Here is a 22,668-nt window from a genome sequence, read left to right on the forward strand (position 1 = left end):
AAGTAGCTCACCATATCTTACAATAAAACAAACATTAAATTCTTCATCAATATATTAAATCAACATCAATTACAAATCGAACTTATATCAGAAATTAAATAAACATAATATCCTTAACTCCCTACAATCATCAATAATAAAAATTAAACAAAAATAATACTTATATCACTTTGTCTCCCTTCTAAATTCTGTAGCGTCCAAACTAGCTTTTTGGCTTTTCTCTGACATCTCCGTAATGGTCGATAGGTCAGGTATGGCACAGGTAATAGGGAATATCTGTTGCAAATTAGCGCCATAGACTGGCCTGTCATCCTGCACGTCAAAATAATTGGTGTTACTTTCGTCCTCGCTGAGGAGATACCATTTGGACGTGCGAGGTTTTGGTACGGGCGGGTGTGATAGGTCTTCGGTGAGAGCGCTGTTGCATCGGCTCGCGAACGGGGTGAAATACATCGTGTTGCCGCTGTCTGCGCTTTGCACCTCTGTTGCTCTAGCTGCCGAGATAATTATTAAACTTAGTCAATTCTTGCTCCTAAGATAAATCTACCTAAACATTTTCAGTATATTTAACCTTTTGGACGCCAATGACCGATATATACGCACCGCAGGTCCAACGCCAAAGACGTATTAATCGGTCATAGACCACAGAGCAACATATACCTAGGTGCATATGCATAAAGTTCAGTTTTGACACTTCGGTGACGTGGCGTCTAAGAGACAGCTTTTAAGTTTGACACGGCGTCGAAAAGGTTAAGGGGACGGTATATGACGTTTTCGATTTAGACCTCACTTTGTGCAATCAATTTGTTCAATGAATGATTAATAACTGCATTAAATTATACGTAAATCTGTTCACGAAGAAGCCGTGTACCGGCTCTTCACGCCATATTTTTTTTTATTTCCTGTAATTCTCTACAAATCGACACTAAAAGTGTCCAAAAATCAAAATATGGAGTTCCGTTTGAGCAAGACGCATTACAGTTTTGTCTTTGACAGTAATTGAGTTGTTGTGGGATTTTGAAGGCTAGATAACTAAACTACCAGATTATTATCTACTTATATTTTTACTCACAAATACAACACAGAAATTCAATCCCAAATGTAAACTTTCGTATAATTTCCATACATTGACGACATCACTCAAAACTCTTCTTCGAGTCAGATGGCCGTTGGCCTTGCATCGAAGCAGACGTGTACGTCGTCATAGCTCGTTTTTGACATTAATAAAGACATTTCATCATATACGCATACGAAAATGTATACCAGTAGATAAATTGTATTTCATAAAATAGGGTAAATAAATATAATCACGTCGAGCTCCAGTCAAATTTTAAATGTGAGTTGTTGTTATTTACGGGTCGTAACGGTCGAAAACAGCAGTAAATTATCCTAAAACAATACGATTACAATCGAATTTAAGTAACTTGTTCCTTCAAAACCCGCTTAAAATGAAAAAAGTTTAAAGACTCGTTTTACTGATTGGGATTGATTTTCATTATGCTGGTATCAATTTTGCGTCATTATAAAAATGTATATGACTTCTGTACGTCAATGACTTTTGATGTCAATTAATTGTAATCTTGTATTTATGTTAGAGAATATTATATGTTCATTTAAATATTACTCATCTATTAATACGAAGCGTAATTCGTTTAATACCTAAAGACTTGCAGTGTCTACACCTACTTTGTTGACGTTCGTTCCGTCTATGTATGCGATTACGTAACGTGCTGTTCTGATAATCTTCAAGAATCAAGATAATTAATAACGGCAAGACCAGCATTTAGTACCAGCGAGTTTTGCGGATTTGGAGACCGAGATGAAGCTTACAGGCCAATATCGCTGCGGCCTGGCCTGCTTATTGTTATGTGTATAAATCGAATGTTATATTAATTTACTATAAAAAACAATGTTTTATTTCAATGACATTCTGTGCGTAGAGGTATGTATGTTTCGGTGATTATAAGAATTATGTCCACACAATAATCGTGCAAAGCAGAGACTGCATTATTTCTTTACGGTATAAGCGGTAAGGAAAAACTCATTGGTATCCTGGCTCGTACCAATGAGTTTTTCGGAACTTATGTACGAAATATCATTTGATATTTACCACTAGCTTTTCGGTGAAGAAGGAAACATCGTGAGGAAACCTGCATACTCGTAGTGCATACATTTGCGAAGAAATTCAAAGCTGTGTGTGAAGTCCCCAATCCGCATTGGGCTAGCGTTGAGATTATTGTCTATACAGGGTGGTCCAAACCGTGACGTCCAAAAATCGTGGGCTATCATAATGTACCCCATATGTATGTTAGCCGATTTTTCGTAGTTTTCAAGTTATGATTTTTTAAGCTTTTAACTTTTCCTATGTAGGTAATATTCTCCGTCCGTCCTTAGTCTGGGACCGGTCTGAAAACCAGCGCCGGGCACCTAGGCCCGGCACACGCTGAGACTGGAACCCTTTGCCTAATACAAAGATCTTCTCACTTTTGTTTTGTATATGATAACAACTGTTTTATTTTATTATGTAAGTAATTCTAACTCTATTTTATGTTCATGTATGTGCCAATAAACAATTCTTATTCTATTCTTATTCTTATTCCTATGAAATTCCGGGGTTCCCATACAGAGTGGCTGAAAAATAACTGCATTCCGTTGCCAGGGAGGTGTTGGGATTATACTGAGCAACTTTTATTATGGGACCAACCCCGAAATCGCGAAAAAAAATTGGCTTTTTATACATTTTGGCTAGTCCATTTTCTATGGAAGGGTAATTTTTTTTCGCGGTTTCGGGGTTGGCCCCATTGTAAAAGTTGCTCAGTATAATCCCAAAACCTCCCTGGCAACGGAAATGCAGTTATTTTTTAGCCACTTTGTATGGGAACCCCGGAATTACATATGAAAAGTTAAAAGTAAAAAAAAATCATAACTCGATAACTACGAAAAATCGGCTAACATACATGGGGTATATTCTGATAGCCCACGACGTGAGGAATCTAAAAAAAATATTTTTGGACGTCAAGGTTTGGACCACCCTGTATATAGGCTGAATTATTATTATTATTTATAGGCGGTACGGTACCGTTATTATTTATCAATACCGCTTCGTTTTGAAGGTACTATACCTGTTGAAATATAAAGTACGGTACCGGTATAAAATTGCAGCAGGTACAACAATTTTTTATAGGTGTACAGTCAGCTGCAGAGAAAAGGTACCACCCCTGCATACAATCTTCTATGCAGGGGTGACCTGCAGCTGACTGTACCTAAACCATCACTGACCGAGCGTAGGCGAAGGTCTCCGTTTCAGCTTGGGCAAAAATACTTTCGTTTGTTCGAATGTTCTCCTTTGCATATCACATTTCTCAAATATCTCGAGAAAATTTGTAAGCAGGTTCGGTAGTTGGATATAATTACTCGGTTTCTTTTTTTTTATAAGTTCTAATAGGCAGAGATTGTCATAAAGGACTTAAGCGACAGTAGGGTCTGTGGTACTTAAGACCATTGTGATTATTCGTAGTGTCCGACCGAAGATTCGGTTTCGGTTTCGGTTTCGGCCAGTTTCGGCCATAAAATCATGTTTCGGCCGTAGTTTCGGTTTCGGCCAAAAAACGGCCGAATCTTTCGGCCTGGCCGAAACATACGAAATAGTACTTCGTATTATGAAACTAAACTATGTGACAAAGACCAAAAGTTGGGGAGCAAGTAGGACAACAATATTTATATATACAGAAATTTGTGTTTCGGTCGGACACTAATTATTAGGTACTTACTGATTACGCTGCGCCGCGTGGAACGTGAGGTGCGTTGGGGTAAGTACATACAAATCATTCAAGATAAAAATCCCTTTTAAGATCACTCGTGTGTCTGCCCCTAATAGACTAATTCAATTGAAATTTGGTACACATTTTTCACATATGACAAAGAGTCGGTGATCCAAAGATGGACTAGTAACGTAAATAAATAAACTTTTAACTTTGCGGCCATTTTTTTGTATCGTGTGATATATCAGATATTAAATTGTAAGATATTTACTAATAATAAGCATTGGTCACGTAAATTATTTTTAGTCTTTTTTTGCAAGTATGAATGATATAGAACATTATTTCAATTATTTTTAAAATTAAGCCTATCCAAAGGCGACTTGGAAGATGTGTCATGGGGATCTATATTCGTTGGGTGAAAAACAAGTTTTTTTGTCTAATTATCGTTTAAAACACAATCGATCGGCAATAACGCGGGCACATAAAACAAAAAACTTCTTTTTTCACTCATAAAACTCCTTAAACCTAATAAGAGCTAAACAAAAACAAGTGCGAGTCGGACTCGCATTCTAAGGGTTCCGTATATTAAGTCCGTCTCACGCTTGACTGCACATTTCTTATAGATTTTCCTGACATATATAGGTAAAGAACTACTTTGTGTATTTTTTTCAAAATTTTAGATCCAGTTGTTTCGGAGAAAGTGGGCGGAGAATGATCATTTTTTGCCTATTTTCATGAATAACTGCTGAACTATTAATCCTAAAATTATAAAAAAAATATATCTTTGAGATTCTTACAATGAGCTCTTTTATTTGATATGTAACACTATATAGTTTAAAAAACATATTTTTTAATTTTTTTCATTTACCCCCCCCCCCCCCCCCCCCCCAAAATGGCTACCGTATTTCAAATTCTCTAAAATACATTTTATTTACGTTACACGTCCATCTTTGGGTCACAAATTTACATTTGTGTGCCAAATTTACATATGTGTGCCAAATTTCAACTGAATTGGTCCAGTAGTTTCGGAGAAAATAGACTGTGACAGACGGACGGACAGACAGACAGACGCACGAAGAATTATATGTATATGCACTTATCCCAACGCACCTCTCGTTCTACGCTGCGCGGGGTTCATTGCCGCTCCTACCGCCGCCGTAAATGTAAGTACAACTACATCATCAAGGCTACGATCGAAGATAATAAGTTCAGCACTGAAATAATAGCGGTGGAATGCCAGTATAATATTTAATTATTTATTTTAATTTTATAAATTTAATAGCAAAATAAATAGCGAATATACGATACGCGTACAAGTAAATCTGTAAAGATCTTAGGGGTACATCAGCCGACATATAGTCCGTCAACCAAATCTTGTCAGTAGCAATGTAAAGCAAACTAAAGTAGGGCAACACTCAAAGAGCAGTATTGCGCTAAGAAAAGCAGCAATGTACATCGAACCAAAATATTTTTTTTTCCGCTGAGCGCGCCCTGCGTACGTCAATTCAAATTGTCACTCGCGGTTTATTGAAAAAATTTGAAACATGGACGGACAATTTAAAAGCGATGTTAAAACAATGTTAATCAAAATGATGAACAAATTTGAATATATCAAAAAACAACGCCCTATCTTAGTGCTTATATTCTCTTTGTTCCCTATCTATGTCTTCTAAAGTTTATTAAAATAAAATCATATCAAAATGCAGATAATTAGATAGTGCATATATTTGTTATTTACAATATAATATGCCACTTGTTAATGAAAATTAGTGTACTCTTCTGGATGAATATGACATACCTGTGTAATTTTTTTGATTGGTATATATTGTACAATAGGATTACATATTAAAAATAAAACAACTGATATTTGGGTGTTTATTTAATTGAAAGGTAAATAAGATAAGGGTCACTTTAGCTTACACTATAATTCAGGTCATTAATTGAAAAAATATAATGAAGTTACCAATGTTACCGGGTCACTTCAACCAAGCATAATACTCTGTAGTATTCTATTGCATCTTTGTAAATAGTCACAACTGATCGCTGAAAATATTAGACATGTGGGCCTATGGACGGTTTCCAGGACACAATTTATGGTCTTGTTGGATAGATTTAGGCATACGTTTTAATTTTATTTATGCCTTTTAACCCTAAAACAAAAAAACTGAACATAATCTTAAAAGTTCGAAAGAGTTCTTCCAGTATGTACTTGTCATAACCTCAATTTTTAGTAATGTTTACCATCAACGAGCATGATTGTACATTATAGGCCCCTTAGCTTTGCTTATTCTTATTTAATGTATTGGTATTTAATGGTGACAGCAGAAATATCTCTTGAAACAGAAACGATTCAGAATGAAAACCAAATGAAAACAAATAAGGTGACGGCTGTCATTCACGGTCCACATTCCACAGATAAAACACAGATGACACGCATTTTGGAATTATTCGAACACAGTGTTGCTAACCCGCGATTTTTCAAATTTGCCGCTTTTTACTACTGACAAGATTTGGTTGACGGACTTTATATTATTAAATTTTATTTTGTCGGCCTTAATTAAATTTCCACCCTGCCGAAACTTTATTTATTTAAATTTTTAATTGAATTGATTTTTCGCCTTATGAATAACCGTATAGAGTAGTAAATAACATTTTACATCTGACTTAATGACATCTGGGTTTATTCGGTTTAACTTTACAAAACGCGTATCTCGACAAAGCCATAATATGCAGAAAATAGTTAACAATCAAATGAATTAAATTAGAATTTAAGATAAGATAAGATACGTCACGTGTGACATGAACAGACAAGGAGAGCAAGATTTAATGTATTGTTTCTCTTTCTTCTTTCAATGGAACGTTTTTACAGTTTCTGTTCCTCAAAAGAGGTCAGTGGTTAACACTAAACTCAAAACGCTATCTTAAAAAAACTTGATGGGTCAATGACCTGTCCCAGTAAAGTGAGGTAGTGTGCGTGAAGTGCGCTTGTGTGTGAAATGGGGTAAATTGACAGAATCTGAAAATTTACCCACCTCTACCGTCACCTTAAGCTGATTGTATTCAATTTAATTTAATATCCGATAAGTATAAACAATTGTAAAATTTGATATGTACGCCGTACCTTATTGCTATGGAATTTATAAAAGCTAGAGTTATTATTAGCAAAATAGTAAGTAACTTATTACCGACCGCGACCAGATGAGTCCAGATGTCGCGGCCTTCGATTAATATGACATGAAAGAAATATTTCAGTAAGTATTAAATGTAACATGTATTCAGTAATTCCGAAAATCAGACTGTATTTTCGGAATCGGTTTTAGCCGAATACTTACACCTTATTTATTGGCTTAGCCATGTAAAGATCGGTTTTCCTAGGATAGCGGTGCCGTCATATAGCGGCCGTCTCCATACTAAATAATACGGCTAAATATGGATGTCGTAGTATTTGTATGGAGACGGCCGCTAAATGACGGCACCACTTTCGGAGGAAACCAAAGCTTTAGGGACACCCGTTTCGCAATCTCATCTAATAAAAGCAGTCGAGTCTACACGACATCAGCATTATACAGCTTTATAGTCTATGTTCGCGTTATGCAAATTGCAAAACAAAAAAAATACTGAAAGATGAGCTATAATCTCTCACTATTCACATAAAAACGGTTGTGGAGATAAAAAGAAGCTTAAGTTATATGAGATATCACTTACCATCACGCAGATTCGTAGCACACTGAGCATTGTCACAATACAGCTCAGGTGTTGTGTTCCCACTTTCCATTGAGTTTCCACCCAAATTCTCTTTATCCTCGGAAGCGAAAGAGCCCGAAGTCAAAGAAATTATAGATTTGGATGTAGTGTCTATGAACTCTACACTGTTGGAACCGTCTGGGTCCATACAGTCTGCGATGTGAAGGCATGTCTCTGAATGGTTGTGTATGAGTTCGCTACTGTCTTCAAATCCGTGCAAAAACACACCAGACTCGTTCTCTCCTTCAGTATTTGAACTGCGGCTATTCTGCTTCTTTTGAGGAGATTTTTTCTTTTTTTGCGACTTGGCCTTCGGTTTTGTTATTTTGACTTTGATGATATCTTTTTTAATCCGTTGCTTTTTGGTAACCGCAGTGACGTCAATCCTTTGATCGTGTATATTGATTTCAAGATTGTCTGGTACATTATTTTCACAGTAAACAAGATTGACAGATGGCGGGCATGATCTCCTGCCACCGCGTGAACAGTTAGCTTTTGATTCTTCAACAATAACAGGTTCTAGATTTATTTTCTTTTTATTTTGTACAGTGTTTTTCTTATGAGGTGTTGAACATCGTTTTCTAGACCCCTTTTTCTTTACTTGTGTATCCACTTCCATCTTTTCTTCCTTATTCGCGGGTTTTTGGGCGCTCTCCAAAAGCAGTTGCTCCAGTCTTCTGTCTAGAGAGTCTGACGACTCCACGTTGACACCAGAATAAGTTTTCAAGATAGATTCGGACGTAATCGACATTCTCGAGCTTGAATCCTTTGACAAATTCCGTCCAGCAGAATTTGGCCCATCAGATAAATTACTCATCGCGGTCATTAGATGCTTTCTGTAGTTTTCTTGGAGTTCGCAATCCTGGTTCATGAGAGGCATGGACACATCCACCTCAGACATGATATATTTATTATTACAGGTATTTTGCGCAGTATTGCTCTCCGTTTCATTGATTGTCGGGTGATCATTTATTTCCGCAATAGCACTTCTGCTTACTAATAAATTCTCAACAAATGATAGTTCTGGGGACAGTGGTAGGGACAGTGTACTGGAACTGGCTGGATCAGTTTTAATTACCGAGTCATTAGCTTTCAAAATCTCGTCACGAAGTTTACGAATTTCATTCGCTAGCGAGTCAGTCTCGTGATCATTGACCTCTTCAATCTTATCCAGTATCTCTATAGTCCGAGACCGAGGCAAGAGCAATTGGTACGAATCCGATTTATACACCTCAGAGTTGATGGTAGACTGTTCTTTTCTTGCAGTTTTGAAAGCGATACTATAGGATGAATCGCTATCACTAAAGGCATGTTTTATCAGGGGATATGATCTGCTTCTTTGTTTGCGTTTCAATTTCCTGCCTTTTATAGACAGGGTGGAGATGCTTAGGCGTCTCTTTCTTCTGAAGTTCATGTTAAATGGGCTAGTGTCAGAGTCTTGGTAGCCTTGACTGCTATTTGCTGAGTGGTGGGATAAGCTTTCGGGTGATGCGGTGTTAGGTAAGCTGTGTGGACAAAAGAGAATCGGGTTTACACACACGAGGCCATGCGGTTATATGCAGGGATGCAATTATAAAAAAATACTAGAAATTTCTCGGTCGAATGAGTTTCTCAAGTCCGCGAAACATTAGTCGACTTGTTTTTGACTTTGGATTTCGTTGTCATGTCTTTCATGGTAAATCTTAAATTCTTAGTGTGATATGATACGTATATACCTTGGTTAAGAGAATATGAGTGTGTGCAAGCATGAATAAGGCATTGATATGATGAGTGCGTGTGTAAGACGAGTGTACATGCGGATCACAATGGAAGCAGGGTCACAAAATATTTAAAGCTGTATTGATCATTAGTTTGGTTCCCCACAGCAGACCCTATTGATGTTAGGCATTTTTGACATAAAATAATATAAGTAATAGTTATTTATCGCATACGCATCTTTATTTTTGCGCAGTTCTACCTAATCGTAACAAAACTATAGATAATATATTACGTTCAAAATATTACATTATTGTTTTTTCTTAGTGCTAAAACAAATATAATACATATTGCTATAATTAAACGAGATAAATGTATAAAACCTATCGAGCTAGTCTGCTTATAGGACTCAAACTATGATCAATTGATCATTATTGTGTTAAAACCTTTTAATATAAACGATAATTTACTATCATGATAAGCCATAAGTGGTGAAAATTTTACTATAATTAAACAACTAGGTAATTAAGTCTTAAACTACTGTAAATAAATACACCATTACTTTCACAAGTGTTTATTGATCCAAATGAAACACCTGCTCCCATTCATACTTTTAACAAAAATAACAGTATGTTATATTATTATATGTACAAGTATTTTCATGTTTTACACATACGAAATATTCCTTCTACAAGTAAAGAATAGAAATGATTTCGATTTTTCTATGTATTAAATATATTCTATATTATTATATAAGTAAAGAATAACACAAGATGATGGATAATAAATTCATATTCAATACTGCGATCTTCTTTCTCGTAATATTCAGTAAATGGGTACTTTAAAGATCAATAAAAAGAAAAGTTTTAAGTTTAAGAAATAAAATTCAAACAAGAGAATAGATTTAATAAAAAGTTGTCTGAATCTCAAAGTACCCATTTCTGAGCTATTTCCCATATAGGGACGAGTATACGATATAAAGTAAATAATACCAGTCTTCATTGACTACATTACATTGCAAAACACATAATTTTATTTAACTCTGCAATCTTAAATTGCGGTCAATAAGTATAATATATTAAAAACGGGTCACTCACGTATTTTAAGTCGAAATACGCTCGACATGTTCGTGTTCGACTTAAAATACGTGAGTGACCCGTTTTTAATATATTTAATATGTCTTTGTCTCACGGAAGTTTTGTTATTAAAATAAGTATAATATACATAACATGTAGCAGTTTTGTTCTTAACAAGATTATTACTTTAGGGAGCGTGCGGGTTAGAGGGTTTGCCACCTTGTGGCTTAAATCAAAAACTTGAACTTGACATAGGTCATATAGATAATTTACAACTATATACAGGTGCTGCCAACTACAGTTAACGCACGCTGCCTTGCGCGCTAAAGAGTTTGCCATCTCGTGGCCTAAATTGGAAACTTAAGTTTGTCATAACATTAATACTTCTTTGCCAATAAATACCGTCCGGTGGTGCCCTCTATACTCCACGCACGTTCCCTATTGGCACAGTTTTACCGACAAAATCTACTTACTGCTTCTTGGGACTGTTTTTGTTTGTATTAGTCGCCTTGGTGGTATGTTGTTCAGGTTCTGGTGACGGGAACTTGTAGCGCACCTCATCCTCATTTTCATCGATTACTGGATTTGGGGCACTTTCCACAGGCGCCTCGGGCTGTGCCTTTGCTAATGTTTTCCTACTTGCTTTGGCTTTTGGAGCCACGCCTGAAATATTACGTAATATGTACTTAAAAAAAAAAAAACATGCTGAAATGCTGGCACTTTTCAAGTGGATTAACCTGTTAGAGTAACTTTTTTATCAATTGTTTAACACATTCAGTGCCGAAAACTCGACTATCGGGTATTTTTATGATTTCGTTCCCAGGCCGGACGACCCGATAGTCGGGCGGGATCGTGGTACTACAGCTTTATATGACGAAATTTTTGTGGCCTGGCGCGGATGTCTTGTTTGGCTGGGTGGCAATGAATGTGTTAACTTTTATGTATTTTTGGTGTAAACCTTTTGACACGGTATCTGTATGTTAACACGTTCACTACCTGTGCCCCGTATATCAGTCACGGCAAGCCTATACATACCTATTACAAAGCCGCAAGTTTAACAATTCAGATTGGGACAGTAATCGTGTTAAACTGGCGGAACAAATTTTAAGTTAAGGAGTTTTTAACTAGGAAACAAATATATAAACTTTGACATATCTATCCACCCAAGAATCTAAACTTGCCAAGACAAATGTAATTTTTATTTGACAAAATAAAGATTCAAGATTCAATGGAACCGGAGACCTTTTTAAATAAGATATGTAATTGAATTTAAACTGTTGTGAGACATACTAACATTGAATAATTTTATCGCGCATGTCGCGCGAGTGACTTAACAAGTGAGTCTAAACCGTAAAATTATTCAAAGATATGTAATTTTATAACGCTACATGCTACGTAATAACAGTGACATTAAAGAAAACACATACCATTTAAGAGTTTCCTAGGGGACCTGGTCTGCCTCCCGGAATTCTTTGTGGTGTTGCTAACATCCTGAGCTACTTCCTCTACGACTTTCCTTAGCTCTAGAGATTTTTTTGGTTTTTTAGCCGGGCTCTGTGCGACTACAATTGCTGGTGAAGCCTGTCTTTTAGGTCTGCCTCGTTTTCTCCTAGAAAAAATACTGTAGGTATAAAATTATAGGCATAAAAATAACTTTATCTTGTGATTTGACACTGTCAAGTTAACACTCCTGGTTCATCTAGGTCTCTTTTAATATTGGGCATTAAATATTTTGGTGTTAACTATTGGGATTTTTTTTCTCAGTTACCAATGGTAACAACCTGGTGGTAGCAGACGGGTAAAGCCCCAACTTTATAGTTTGTTGGGTGTCACTGTGCTTTAAAGTTTCAATAGTTTATCAGCACTAATACTTATGTTTTATTCAAAGTAGTGATGGTAGCATACATCCGCAAAGAAATTGAAAGGTGTGAAAATCTCCAACCCACATTGGGGCCGCGTTGGGACTACAGCCCAAGCCTTCTTGCATATGAGAGGAGCCATGTGCCAAGCAGAGGGGTATACAAAAGGTGAATTATCATTTATTTATTATTAATGATCAATTGATGATCAATGTAAAGATTTCTAATGATTGACAAACGAGGCTAAAAACCTCTAAAGTATAAATTACATTAAAATTATACCTTTGTGTAATATTTGCTTGTCCTTCGACATTTTCTGGAACGGTATCCTTAACTTCTGTATTATCAGCAGGCACACTTTTTTCTTTATCTGCCTTTTGCTCCACAACTTCGTGTATTTCGTCATCTTTCTGATCTTTCTCTTCTATCTCTTTAAATATTGCTGATTCCAACTCGTCTACTTTATCGCGTACTCCTGAAACATAAAGTAATCATTTATTTACATACTATGGTATCGCACAGCCTCTGAAGAAAAAATTAACTCAGTTACATCATACGTTATATTTATAGTTCGTTTTTTTAGCATTAGAAAAGACTACGCGATCTTGACGTGTCTTTTAATTGAAAAACGCCTTTGAAAAATAAGTCACGGCAAATATGTAACAATTATGTATCATAAACGATTATTTACATTATTTTAAAAAGCGTTTTTCAATTAAAAGACACGTCAAGATCGCGTGGTCTTTTCTAATGCTAAAAAAAACGGACGATATTTTTTCAAAAGACAGGAACTTTTTACCTATAAGGCATAAGGAAAGGTAAACCTCAATTGTGTGTGTGACATTTGAGATCGAGGAAGATGTTTAAGTCTATCTATACTCAACATTCTATTTTATACAAAAATATCTAGATTGTATGAATAGTAATATAGCAGAAGCAGTACCTGCTCAGTAAAAAAATATGTGGATATCCACTTATATGAAAATTAAAAGTCGGGATCCTTAAATATTTACCTGTGCCCATGGGGTGTTGCCAGTGACCCTCTAGCTGTACTTCCTTAAATATTTACCAGTATCCATGGGCGCCTCAGCAGGTAAAACCGTAGGGGTGATGGGTGTGGTGTTCCCGCTCGACAGCTCCACACAAGTGACCGTGTCCGCTTTCTTCTCCGCATCCTTGTGTAAGATGGACACCACTTGCGCCAGAACGGGGTTTATGTGTTGCCAGTGACCCTTTAGCTGTACTGCCTTAACTATTTACCTGTATCCATGGGCACCTCAGCAGGTACAACCGTAGGGGTGATGGGTGTGGTGTTCCCGCTCGACAGCTCCACACAAGTGACCGTGTCCGCTTTCTTCTCCGCATCCTTGTGTAAGATGGACACCACTTGCACCAGAACGGGGTTTATGTGTTGCCAGTGACCCTCTATCTGTATTTAGTTAAATATTCACCTGTATCCATGGGCGCCTCAGCAGGTACAACCGTAGGGGTGATGGGTGTGGTGTTCCCGCTCGACAGCTCCACACAAGTGACCGTGTCGGCTTTCTTCTCCGCATCCTTGTGTAAGATGGACACCACTTGCGCCAGAACGGGGTTTATGTGTTGCCAGTGACCCTTTAGCTGTACTGCCTTAACTATTTACCTGTATCCATGGGCACCTCAGCAGGTACAACCGTAGGGGTGATGGGTGTGGTGTTCCCGCTCGACAGCTCCACACAAGTGACCGTGTCCGCTTTCTTCTCCGCATCCTTGTGTAAGATGGACACCACTTGCACCAGAACGGGGTTTATGTGTTGCCAGTGACCCTTTAGCTGTACTGCCTTAACTATTTACCTGTATCCATGGGCACCTCAGCAGGTACAACCGTAGGGGTGATGGGTGTGGTGTTCCCGCTCGACAGCTCCACACAAGTGACCGTGTCCGCTTTCTTCTCCGCATCCTTGTGTAAGATGGACACCACTTGCACCAGAACGGGGTTTATGTGTTGCCAGTGACCCTTTAGCTGTACTGCCTTAACTATTTACCTGTATCCATGGGCACCTCAGCAGGTACAACCGTAGGGGTGATGGGTGTGGTGTTCCCGCTCGACAGCTCCACACAAGTGACCGTGTCCGCTTTCTTCTCCGCATCCTTGTGTAAGATGGACACCACTTGCGCCAGAACGGGGTTTATGTGCTGCCAGTGACCCTCTAGCTGTACTTCCTTGAAATATTTACCTGTATCCATGGGCGCCTCAGCAGGTACAACCGTAGGGGTGATGGGTGTGGTGTTCCCGCTCGACAGCTCCACACAAGTGACCGTGTCCGCTTTCTTCTCCGCATCCTTGTGTAAGATGGACACCACTTGCGCCAGAACGGGGTTTATGTGTTGCCAGTGACCCTCTAGCTGTACTTCCTTGAAATTTATAAATTGCAGGGTAAATTAATAGATCTTAGGCGTAAAACACGAGCTGCATTCGTAAGTAATCTAGCGCGTGGAGCTTTAAGGTCCAGGATTATTTTCAGATATTCTGTGAATATAGAGATTTAGGCTCTGATTTTCGGATAAATTCAGCTCGTATTTCGCCAAAGACGTCAACGTCGTCAACGCGACGACGCGTGCGGTTACAGCCCAATATCAACCACCGCACATGATAGACGTGGTGTTCCAAGGGTCAAAAACGTCAAAGTAACCATGTAGTGTGTGGTGTGTGTAACAAATGGCGATCAAAAGGTAAACATAAATCTATTTCACTTACTTGATCATTTTTAGTGAATTTTATTTTTAATGTTTCTTTGTTGGCTGGTTTTTCCATAACCCCGCTATATCGTCGCATTAATTCGTTTCCTGAAACAAATTTATTCAGGTATATTAAATATTAACAGAGATCTCATAACGTATGTGTCATATGTATAAAGTCAGCTGGCTAATAAAATATACAAACAAATCCTTTTAGAAACGTATCTTCGTGGAGACAAAACTTTTATAAATTGCGCGCCCCTACGTCTAGAGTCTAGACGTAGGTAATAATCTTAAGGGGCCCACCGATTAACAGTCCGCCGGACGATATCGGCCTGTCAGTTAGAACAAAAAGTTGACAGTTCCGAACTACTGACAGCCCGATATCGTCCGGCGGAATGGTAATCAGTGGGCCCCTTTATAGGCGTAGACGCTGTAGACGAAAGTTCATCACGAAACACACGCAAACACGGCATGAGTAGGTACCGTAAGTAAGTGACAAATGATTATGTGTACCTATTGTATAACATACCTTGAACACTTTCTCGTCGGCTTGGCGGTAATCTTGTACGATTTTCGGTTCTGAAAAATAAGTTCATAAAACCGAATCGTCAAACAATAATAGATACAATACCAAACATGAATACCCGCGCTGTCATCGAATTAGTAATACACAAGTACAATAACAAACAATTATGTGTATAAGTACAGTACAGATGTACTTATCGATACCCTAGTTCACAATCGTACTGTACAGAGAAAATTTTGTTGCGATTTGTACCATAGATTATTAGTGCACAAACAAAGTTGTTATTGCAACCAAATTTTCCGCGTAATTAGTAGGACTCTGAACTAGGGTATCGATCTGTTAGGTTAGTCAATCACGCGAAAAAGGCCGCATTGTGAACAGATGTGGATGAAATTTGGCGAACAAAGAATATACCTAACTTAGATATATTTAATAAATTATCCACAAGCAGGTGAAGTCGCAGGCAGTTGCTAGTATTTGTATGATTACTTACAGCGGTGAAGTGACAGAAGATATCGAAATAGAACTATCCTTTTCTTCTTTTTCTAACACGCCATTAGATTTAGAATGTCCCAGTTTTCTGTAAGTACAAAATGTTAAAAATATAACACCAAAATATCATTATAACACGTAAATAACAACATGTTTATGTAATCTGTCTATAGAACCCTTACTTTTTTAATACGTCTGTTCGTTTTCTTTCTTCAATATATTTGGATTTCCAATAGGAGTCATCTTCTTCGGGATCACCTGTTGAGAGAAGTTAACTTATAGTTAGTTGTGTTAAAATCTCTCCTTTTAAATCAGCTTATAGTTTAATCAGACATAGTGACGCAAGGACAGATTTTTTTAGCGTGAACTATAGCAAATTTGATTATTACCGATTATATAATTGAACTATTGAATTAACTAACTAAAATAACAGTGTTCTTAATAAGGCAAAGATTACACAAAATAACTCAGTAATATCGCACAGCGGGATTTCAACTTACTCTCTGGCAGGAACGTGACATAGTTCTTGACAAGTTTTCCATCTTTTACCAACGGATAAACCTTCTTTCCCAGCATGACGAACAAGCCCCCTTCTTCCTCGAGCGACATTATTCGGGCTGCACGCGGTTTCCTGCGAAAATGGGTAACGTTATTGTCCACAACAAGCCCCGTAGCCAACATGCCAATCGCTAACGCTACGTAGCGTTAGCAATAGGCTACATGACTATTTTTTTTATGGTATCAATCGATCGGGTTTGTTTTTAGGATCAAATGTCTATATGGGACCCATTGCGTTAAAGTAACACAAAAGTCAGAAATTGTAGTCAAAGGCCGACAGTCGCACTTCACTCGCGAAACGCCCTTTACAAAACGGCCAAGGGCCGTGACGTCATCGCCCATCTTGTAGTATGAACAAAACAAGAAAATTGCGTTTTTGTCGGTGAAATATTGCGTTTATGTATATAGTTGCTATACAATATTTTATTGCATGAAATGTAAGGAATCGAATGGTACCCTTACTTTTATCGTTTTTGGAAGTTAAAAAAAACTTAAATTTTGAAACTTTCAGGTCCTGTATTTTTGTAATTATTCAATATTTTATTTTAATATCCACATTATTGTGATAAATTGCTCGTTTGCTATCTATTTTACTAGATTTTGTTAAAATTCAACATGTGTCATCATCCCTATTACACACTAATATGGAAGAGTGATAGAGACATACAGCGATTCGATAGCGAAGCGCAAGCGATCGTCACGCTGGCTAGGCCGGCTGTAGGCAACTTTAAAAGCCTGTGCACACCGGATGCGTGTGCGCAGATGTACGCGTTGTAATATACAGATTCTTATGACAGGCGGCACACCGCTTGCGTGACGTGTACACCGTGTTACATGTATTACTTACAGATATTTCCTAGCGTATCTGTTTCTCCTGCCGTGCGGAGGCGACACGTACTCGCTGTCGCTAGTTGAAGTCCAGTCGCTGGAGTCAGATCTATAATAAAGAAAACATCATAATTATGACTGAGGCCTACCAAGAAGCTATACCTATATATAATTTTAACCTATATAGGTATAAGTGATAATGATCAATTGTATTTTATTACTGTCGGTTTTTTTTACATTTTATTTGAATATAATATGGACAGAAGGGTCACTCTCAAACAAAACGCGTCTATTACGACAGATTTGACCGCTAGGTGGCGCAAGCGCAAGCAGGCGTCCGTTCCGTAGCGGTACGCGGCAACTACAATGGCTAGACACCAAAATTGGTGTGGGCCGCATGTACTTATACGTACTTGTAGCGACGCGACGAGATCGCGGAGTGAGCCACGCCTGGTCAAGGTATTAAATATTGATACAAAGTGGCAAAAAAATTACATTAATGCATGAGCAATAAGGTAGTCTCTACATATTTTTGGCACTTCGTCCATGTCAGTATTTAATACCTTGATTGAACAATTATTTTTAAAGGAAAATGGAACGTAAGTTGAATGAATAAATTAAACTCACTGCACTTTACGGTGAGATGTAGTTCTCTTGCGACCATTCAATCTTCTGTTTTTGGGAGCACCACCTGGAAAATAATTTATTGTTCATAACACTAACATGTTACTGTTAGTTTTGGCTTATTGGCTATGAGGGATGTAAGCAATAATATTTCAAAGTTAATTCAGTAAGGCATGGAAGATTCGTGAACCATTACACCATACCGTAAGCATACCCGGGGTTTTAGGCGGGGGAATGATTTAGTGTATTTAACTCTAACTTTGGATATTGTACAATAGATAAAAAACTATGAATTAAAAATAGATAGTAAGCTCCCCAGCCTCCCAATGTGCTTAGGAATTTTAAAAGTTTCTGTTCAGTTTTTACCTATATTTGGCTAGTGTAAAACATTCCCAAACCGAAAACGCGGGGAATGGCCATAAGTTATAAATTAAAATCTAGGAATTATACCGTTATAGCCATAACAATATTTGTATAATCAGATTCAAACATTTTATACAATAAATAATTTCCACAACACGCATCCAATTTGAGTTTCCCTTTTTTTGCAGTGATTTTAACAGTAAATTACATATTAGCACTTGTAAATTCCAGGAAATATCTTCAGCACATATCGCTCGCATAAAATGTAAGGCACTATAATATTATTATATAAATACACAAATATCTGAAATATCCATACACCTCTCGACTTTATTGTAACATTGAAATGTCTATGTCACATGACTTACCATTAGAAAATCCGAAAACGCTAGCTAACTTTTTATCCTTTTGAATTTTGAGAGATGAACGGGCAAGAGGTCTATGGTGGATATCAGAGTCGTCAACACTTTCAGAGGTGGTGCGAGAGTTTAGAAGAATAACACCATCCTGAGTTTGTTTTTTGGAGTTTGCTTTTTCATTGTTTTGATCTTCATTTACTTTAGTTCCATCACTCATTGGATCTTTATTCTTTTTTGTTTCTGCAGCGATTTGAGCTTGCGTTTTTCGCTGTTCTTTGGCGTTTTCTTTATTATTTGAATCTGAATCACTATATTTTGGTGTAGACAATTGTTCAAATAAACTGACACTTTTCAGGCATGGGTTATCAACCTGTGGATCTACATCTTTATGCCCTGTGCTACTATCTGAATGTATTTCATGAACTTTGTCATCTTTTAGAGCAGGCTTTTCAGGTGATTTTGGACTTATAGCTGTATGATTTTCTTTTGCAGTATCTTTGTTATTCGCCTTTTCTTCATTAGAGTCGATAGTGATTAGTCCATCAGAACCTTTCTGTTCTGGCTCCTGATCTGACAACAAATTGGATTGTGAATTTGATTTTTTATCATCAATTTCACTTTCCTTTTTCCTATTTCCTTCTTCACCTTTGTCATGTGTTGATGATGTAGGCGACGGAACTTCAAGTGTAGTATTTTTAATAGCTTCTTGATTATTAGGAAGTAAACTGTCAGTCATGGGAATGGACTGATTAGAACTGGCTTCCTTATTTTGGCTTTCGATATTTCTGCTAAGCTCCTTATCTATGTCTTGTGCAAGAGCTTCATCAACTAACACCATGACATCCTCCAATTGAGAAAATGCTGTGTCATCAGGAACAACTACTGGTTCTTCGGTATTATTTTTAGTATGATTTATATTTCCTGCTTGTTTTTCATTAACCTTTTCTCCAGCTGTTGTGATTTTGGCTGTGTTTTGTGTTTTATTTGGTTTCAGAATGCTCTGGGATGAAGTAGGATTTTCTGGGGTATCTGATGTTTCATCTTGAGCTACATAATTTTCATCTATTTGCATGGGTGGTTCAGCATCAGAACAATCTTCATCAAAATCATCCAAAACCTCTTGCAGCATAGGTGTCAAAGGTTCTGTATATTCTATGAAATCCCGGACAGACTTCAATGCTGGTTTCTTTGTCTTATCTTCATTTTGATCTTCGTTGGCACTTTCGAGATCACTTTGCATGTCCTCAGCAGTTTGGTAACATGTATCAAGTATAAGGGTCTCAGTGGATGCTCTGTTGTGTACTATTTTTGAACATTGGATATCCTCACCTGTAGCATATTCTTCTGTATTTTTTTTGCTAGTACTTGGCTGGTCATTTTCATCATTTGCACCTGGAAAATATTATGAACCAATGTCATCCAATATTTTTATAAGTGATTAGCAATACTTACTACAAAATATTTCTGTACCATTGTTTTTAGAAGTGTTCACAGGTCGCAGTTCCAGTCTTCTATCTTTTTGTGTAAGATTCATCCTGTAATTTTAAAAAAACCTATTAAGGTGTCCTAGACATAAAAAAACAAATAGAACTGGATGATAGTATCAAGTACCCTCGCTTGAAGCTTAGTATCTGTTCAGGGTCTAGCCTGTAATATGGATTAGTAATGTCCGGTAGGATTCTTTTTAAGAATGTCTCCTTGAGGCTCTGCCAGGTTCTTTGTGTTAACTGAAACAAGATGGTAATTAATAAGAATTACGTATTTTAAGTTTGAATTTCACCAAATATAGCATCATCTACAAAGAATACTTTACAATATACATTATACAAATATAAGCATTCAAATTGCTAACTCGTGCAGTGGGACTGTCTATTTGAAATTTAATTAACAGAGAGAGAGAGAGAGAGAGAGAGAGAGAGAGAGAGATATATATATAATATCCAACAACTCTAAAAACAGTAGGTTAACTCACATTAGAATTGGCAAACTCCATCCACATCTTTCGGCCCTTTGTTTCACCGTACAAGCGGTTTACTGTTAGGTAATCCACTATTGATTTCATTTCACGCAAGGAATAAGATTTCCTGAAATTTAAAAATATTACTCTTATACCTTTAAACGAGCAATTCTTGTATATTTATTTATTTATATGTATATTATATTTTGAGGATCTCGGAAACGGCTCTAACAATTTCGATGAAATTTGCTATATTGGTTTTGGGGGCGAAAAGTCGATCTAGGAAAACCCGCATTCTTGAGTTTATTATGTTTTCCGAGTAAAGCTTGGTCTCCCAGATATTGTTACTTAGTTAACCTCTCAGATCTCATATATGAGCCACTGGGATCTGAGGTTAAGAAAGCACTGACATTTAGGTTTTTGTCATTATCAACTTGTAGGTATGGTACCTACAATAAATAAAAATACAAAACACAGTTTGATATCCACAAATTATTTTAAAATGTGTGTATGTTTATGCTAAATTTTCATACAAACGTTTTTAAGCATTCGAACTTCTATGTGGCAAAACAGTGTAAAGTTTAGGTACCATAATAATTGCCTTGAGGAAGCGCTGGTGGCCTAGCGGTAAGAGCGTGCGATGTTCAATCCGGAGGTCGCGGGTTCAAACCCCGGCTCGTACCAATGAGTTTTTCGGAACTTATGTACGAAATATTTGATATTTACCAGTTGCTTTTCGGTGAAGGAAAACATCGTGAGGAAACCGGACTAATCCCAATAAGGCCTAGTTTCCCCTCTGGGTTGGATGGCAGTCGCTTTCGTAGTTGTCAAGCGGACCCCAGGCTCCCATGAGCCATGGCAAAATGCCGGGATAACACGAGGAAGAAGAAGAATAATTGCCTTGAGTAATATTTACCAAAATATAAATTGCAATGGAACATCTAGTCGGCTGTGAAAGCTTTTTACACAAACACACAACAACACAAAGCTTTTTAGTTCAGTGAACTTAGAGCACCAAAGGCCTAGGTTGAAATCATGGTTCATGTACTGTGGGTACGGTACGGGCACCGGGCAGGGAGAACCATATGCCCATACCTATTTACTATCGTTTATTTAATGTCTGCACTCCACTAACTAACAAAAAATGTTGACAATACAAAAATAACAACAAAAAGAAATGTAGGTAGATGTATCTTATAGTTAACTCAATGAGTGAACACAAAACACAAGTTGTAATTATCAAGTGGGGTTATATCCCAGTATCCCACTGGTCACATTTCTTTGTTAAGGATAAAATTTGATGACTTCATCAAAATATATCCTAGTAACTGTATCTTAGGTGTAGCAAAGAAATTTAATCATAATTTGTGCAATGTAACTTTAGTATTTGACTAGTAACATAAAAAACCTAAAAGAAACTTAATGATAATTAAGTAAACTAATTTCTATTCGAAATATTTTGTAAATCGTAAGTAAATCAAAACATACCCTGACATTTTGAGCGCCGCTTCCCACTGGGTTCCGTATGTTATGTTCCCAAGCCGATTGCCTGTTGCAGTTTTAAACAGCTTCTAATTATTCAATTGCATTTTAGATAACAATTCGCATTGGACTCTGTCAATTTTTACAAACAGTTTTCAAACGGATTTCACTATTCACAATATATAATCTTAGTTTCATTTGATTTGACATGCATAGCATAGACCAATAGACGACTTGTTTGCGTGCGTTGCGCCGCCGCTGCCGCTTGTTGAAAAGCCGGCTTCATTCATTCATTCGTTCAATTTGCTTGTCAAAGTAAAGGGCCCTATTCATGCGAAGCAGCGATTCGCGCACGAGTGTGGAGAGGGCTGTAGATCCACACTTGCGAATGGGCCCGAGCAAAGCCTCCACACTCGTGCGCGAATCGCGGTGCGAAGCGCGATTCACGCGCATAGTCTGGAGAGGGCTCAAGAGTTGTTTGCCGTTTTACGAAATACCAAAACAAGAAAAAAAACTTTAATAACGATATTTGACATGTAATTTTTTTTACATTTCAAATATTGTTAACGATGTGCTGATAATATTTGGTGTAACAGAATACGGCTCTGGCTGGGGCCCGTTCG

General features: G+C 37.4%; 1 protein-coding gene across 1 annotated transcript; it reads right to left on the reverse strand.

Moving 5' to 3' along the window:
- Positions 1-34: 34 nt before the first annotated feature.
- LOC134655293 (uncharacterized) lies at positions 35-22,210 on the reverse strand. Its single transcript, XM_063510744.1, has 22 exons — positions 22,052-22,210; positions 20,579-20,690; positions 20,218-20,333; positions 20,077-20,141; positions 18,616-19,998; positions 17,888-17,951; positions 17,280-17,369; positions 16,375-16,505; positions 16,057-16,132; positions 15,876-15,962; positions 15,386-15,435; positions 14,873-14,961; positions 14,160-14,529; positions 13,969-14,094; positions 13,778-13,903; positions 13,587-13,712; positions 13,205-13,387; positions 12,418-12,610; positions 11,704-11,885; positions 10,750-10,939; positions 7,467-9,010; positions 35-494 (listed from the first exon to the last, which is right to left on the reverse strand). The coding sequence occupies exons 1-22, from the start codon at positions 22,057-22,059 to the stop codon at positions 166-168; spliced, it is 5,640 nt and encodes a 1,879-aa protein (XP_063366814.1). The 5' UTR covers positions 22,060-22,210; the 3' UTR covers positions 35-165.
- Positions 22,211-22,668: the final 458 nt, after the last annotated feature.

The sequence above is a fragment of the Cydia amplana genome, chromosome 16, assembly GCF_948474715.1.
Source record: "Cydia amplana chromosome 16, ilCydAmpl1.1, whole genome shotgun sequence".
Classification (NCBI taxonomy): Eukaryota; Metazoa; Arthropoda; class Insecta; order Lepidoptera; family Tortricidae; genus Cydia; species Cydia amplana.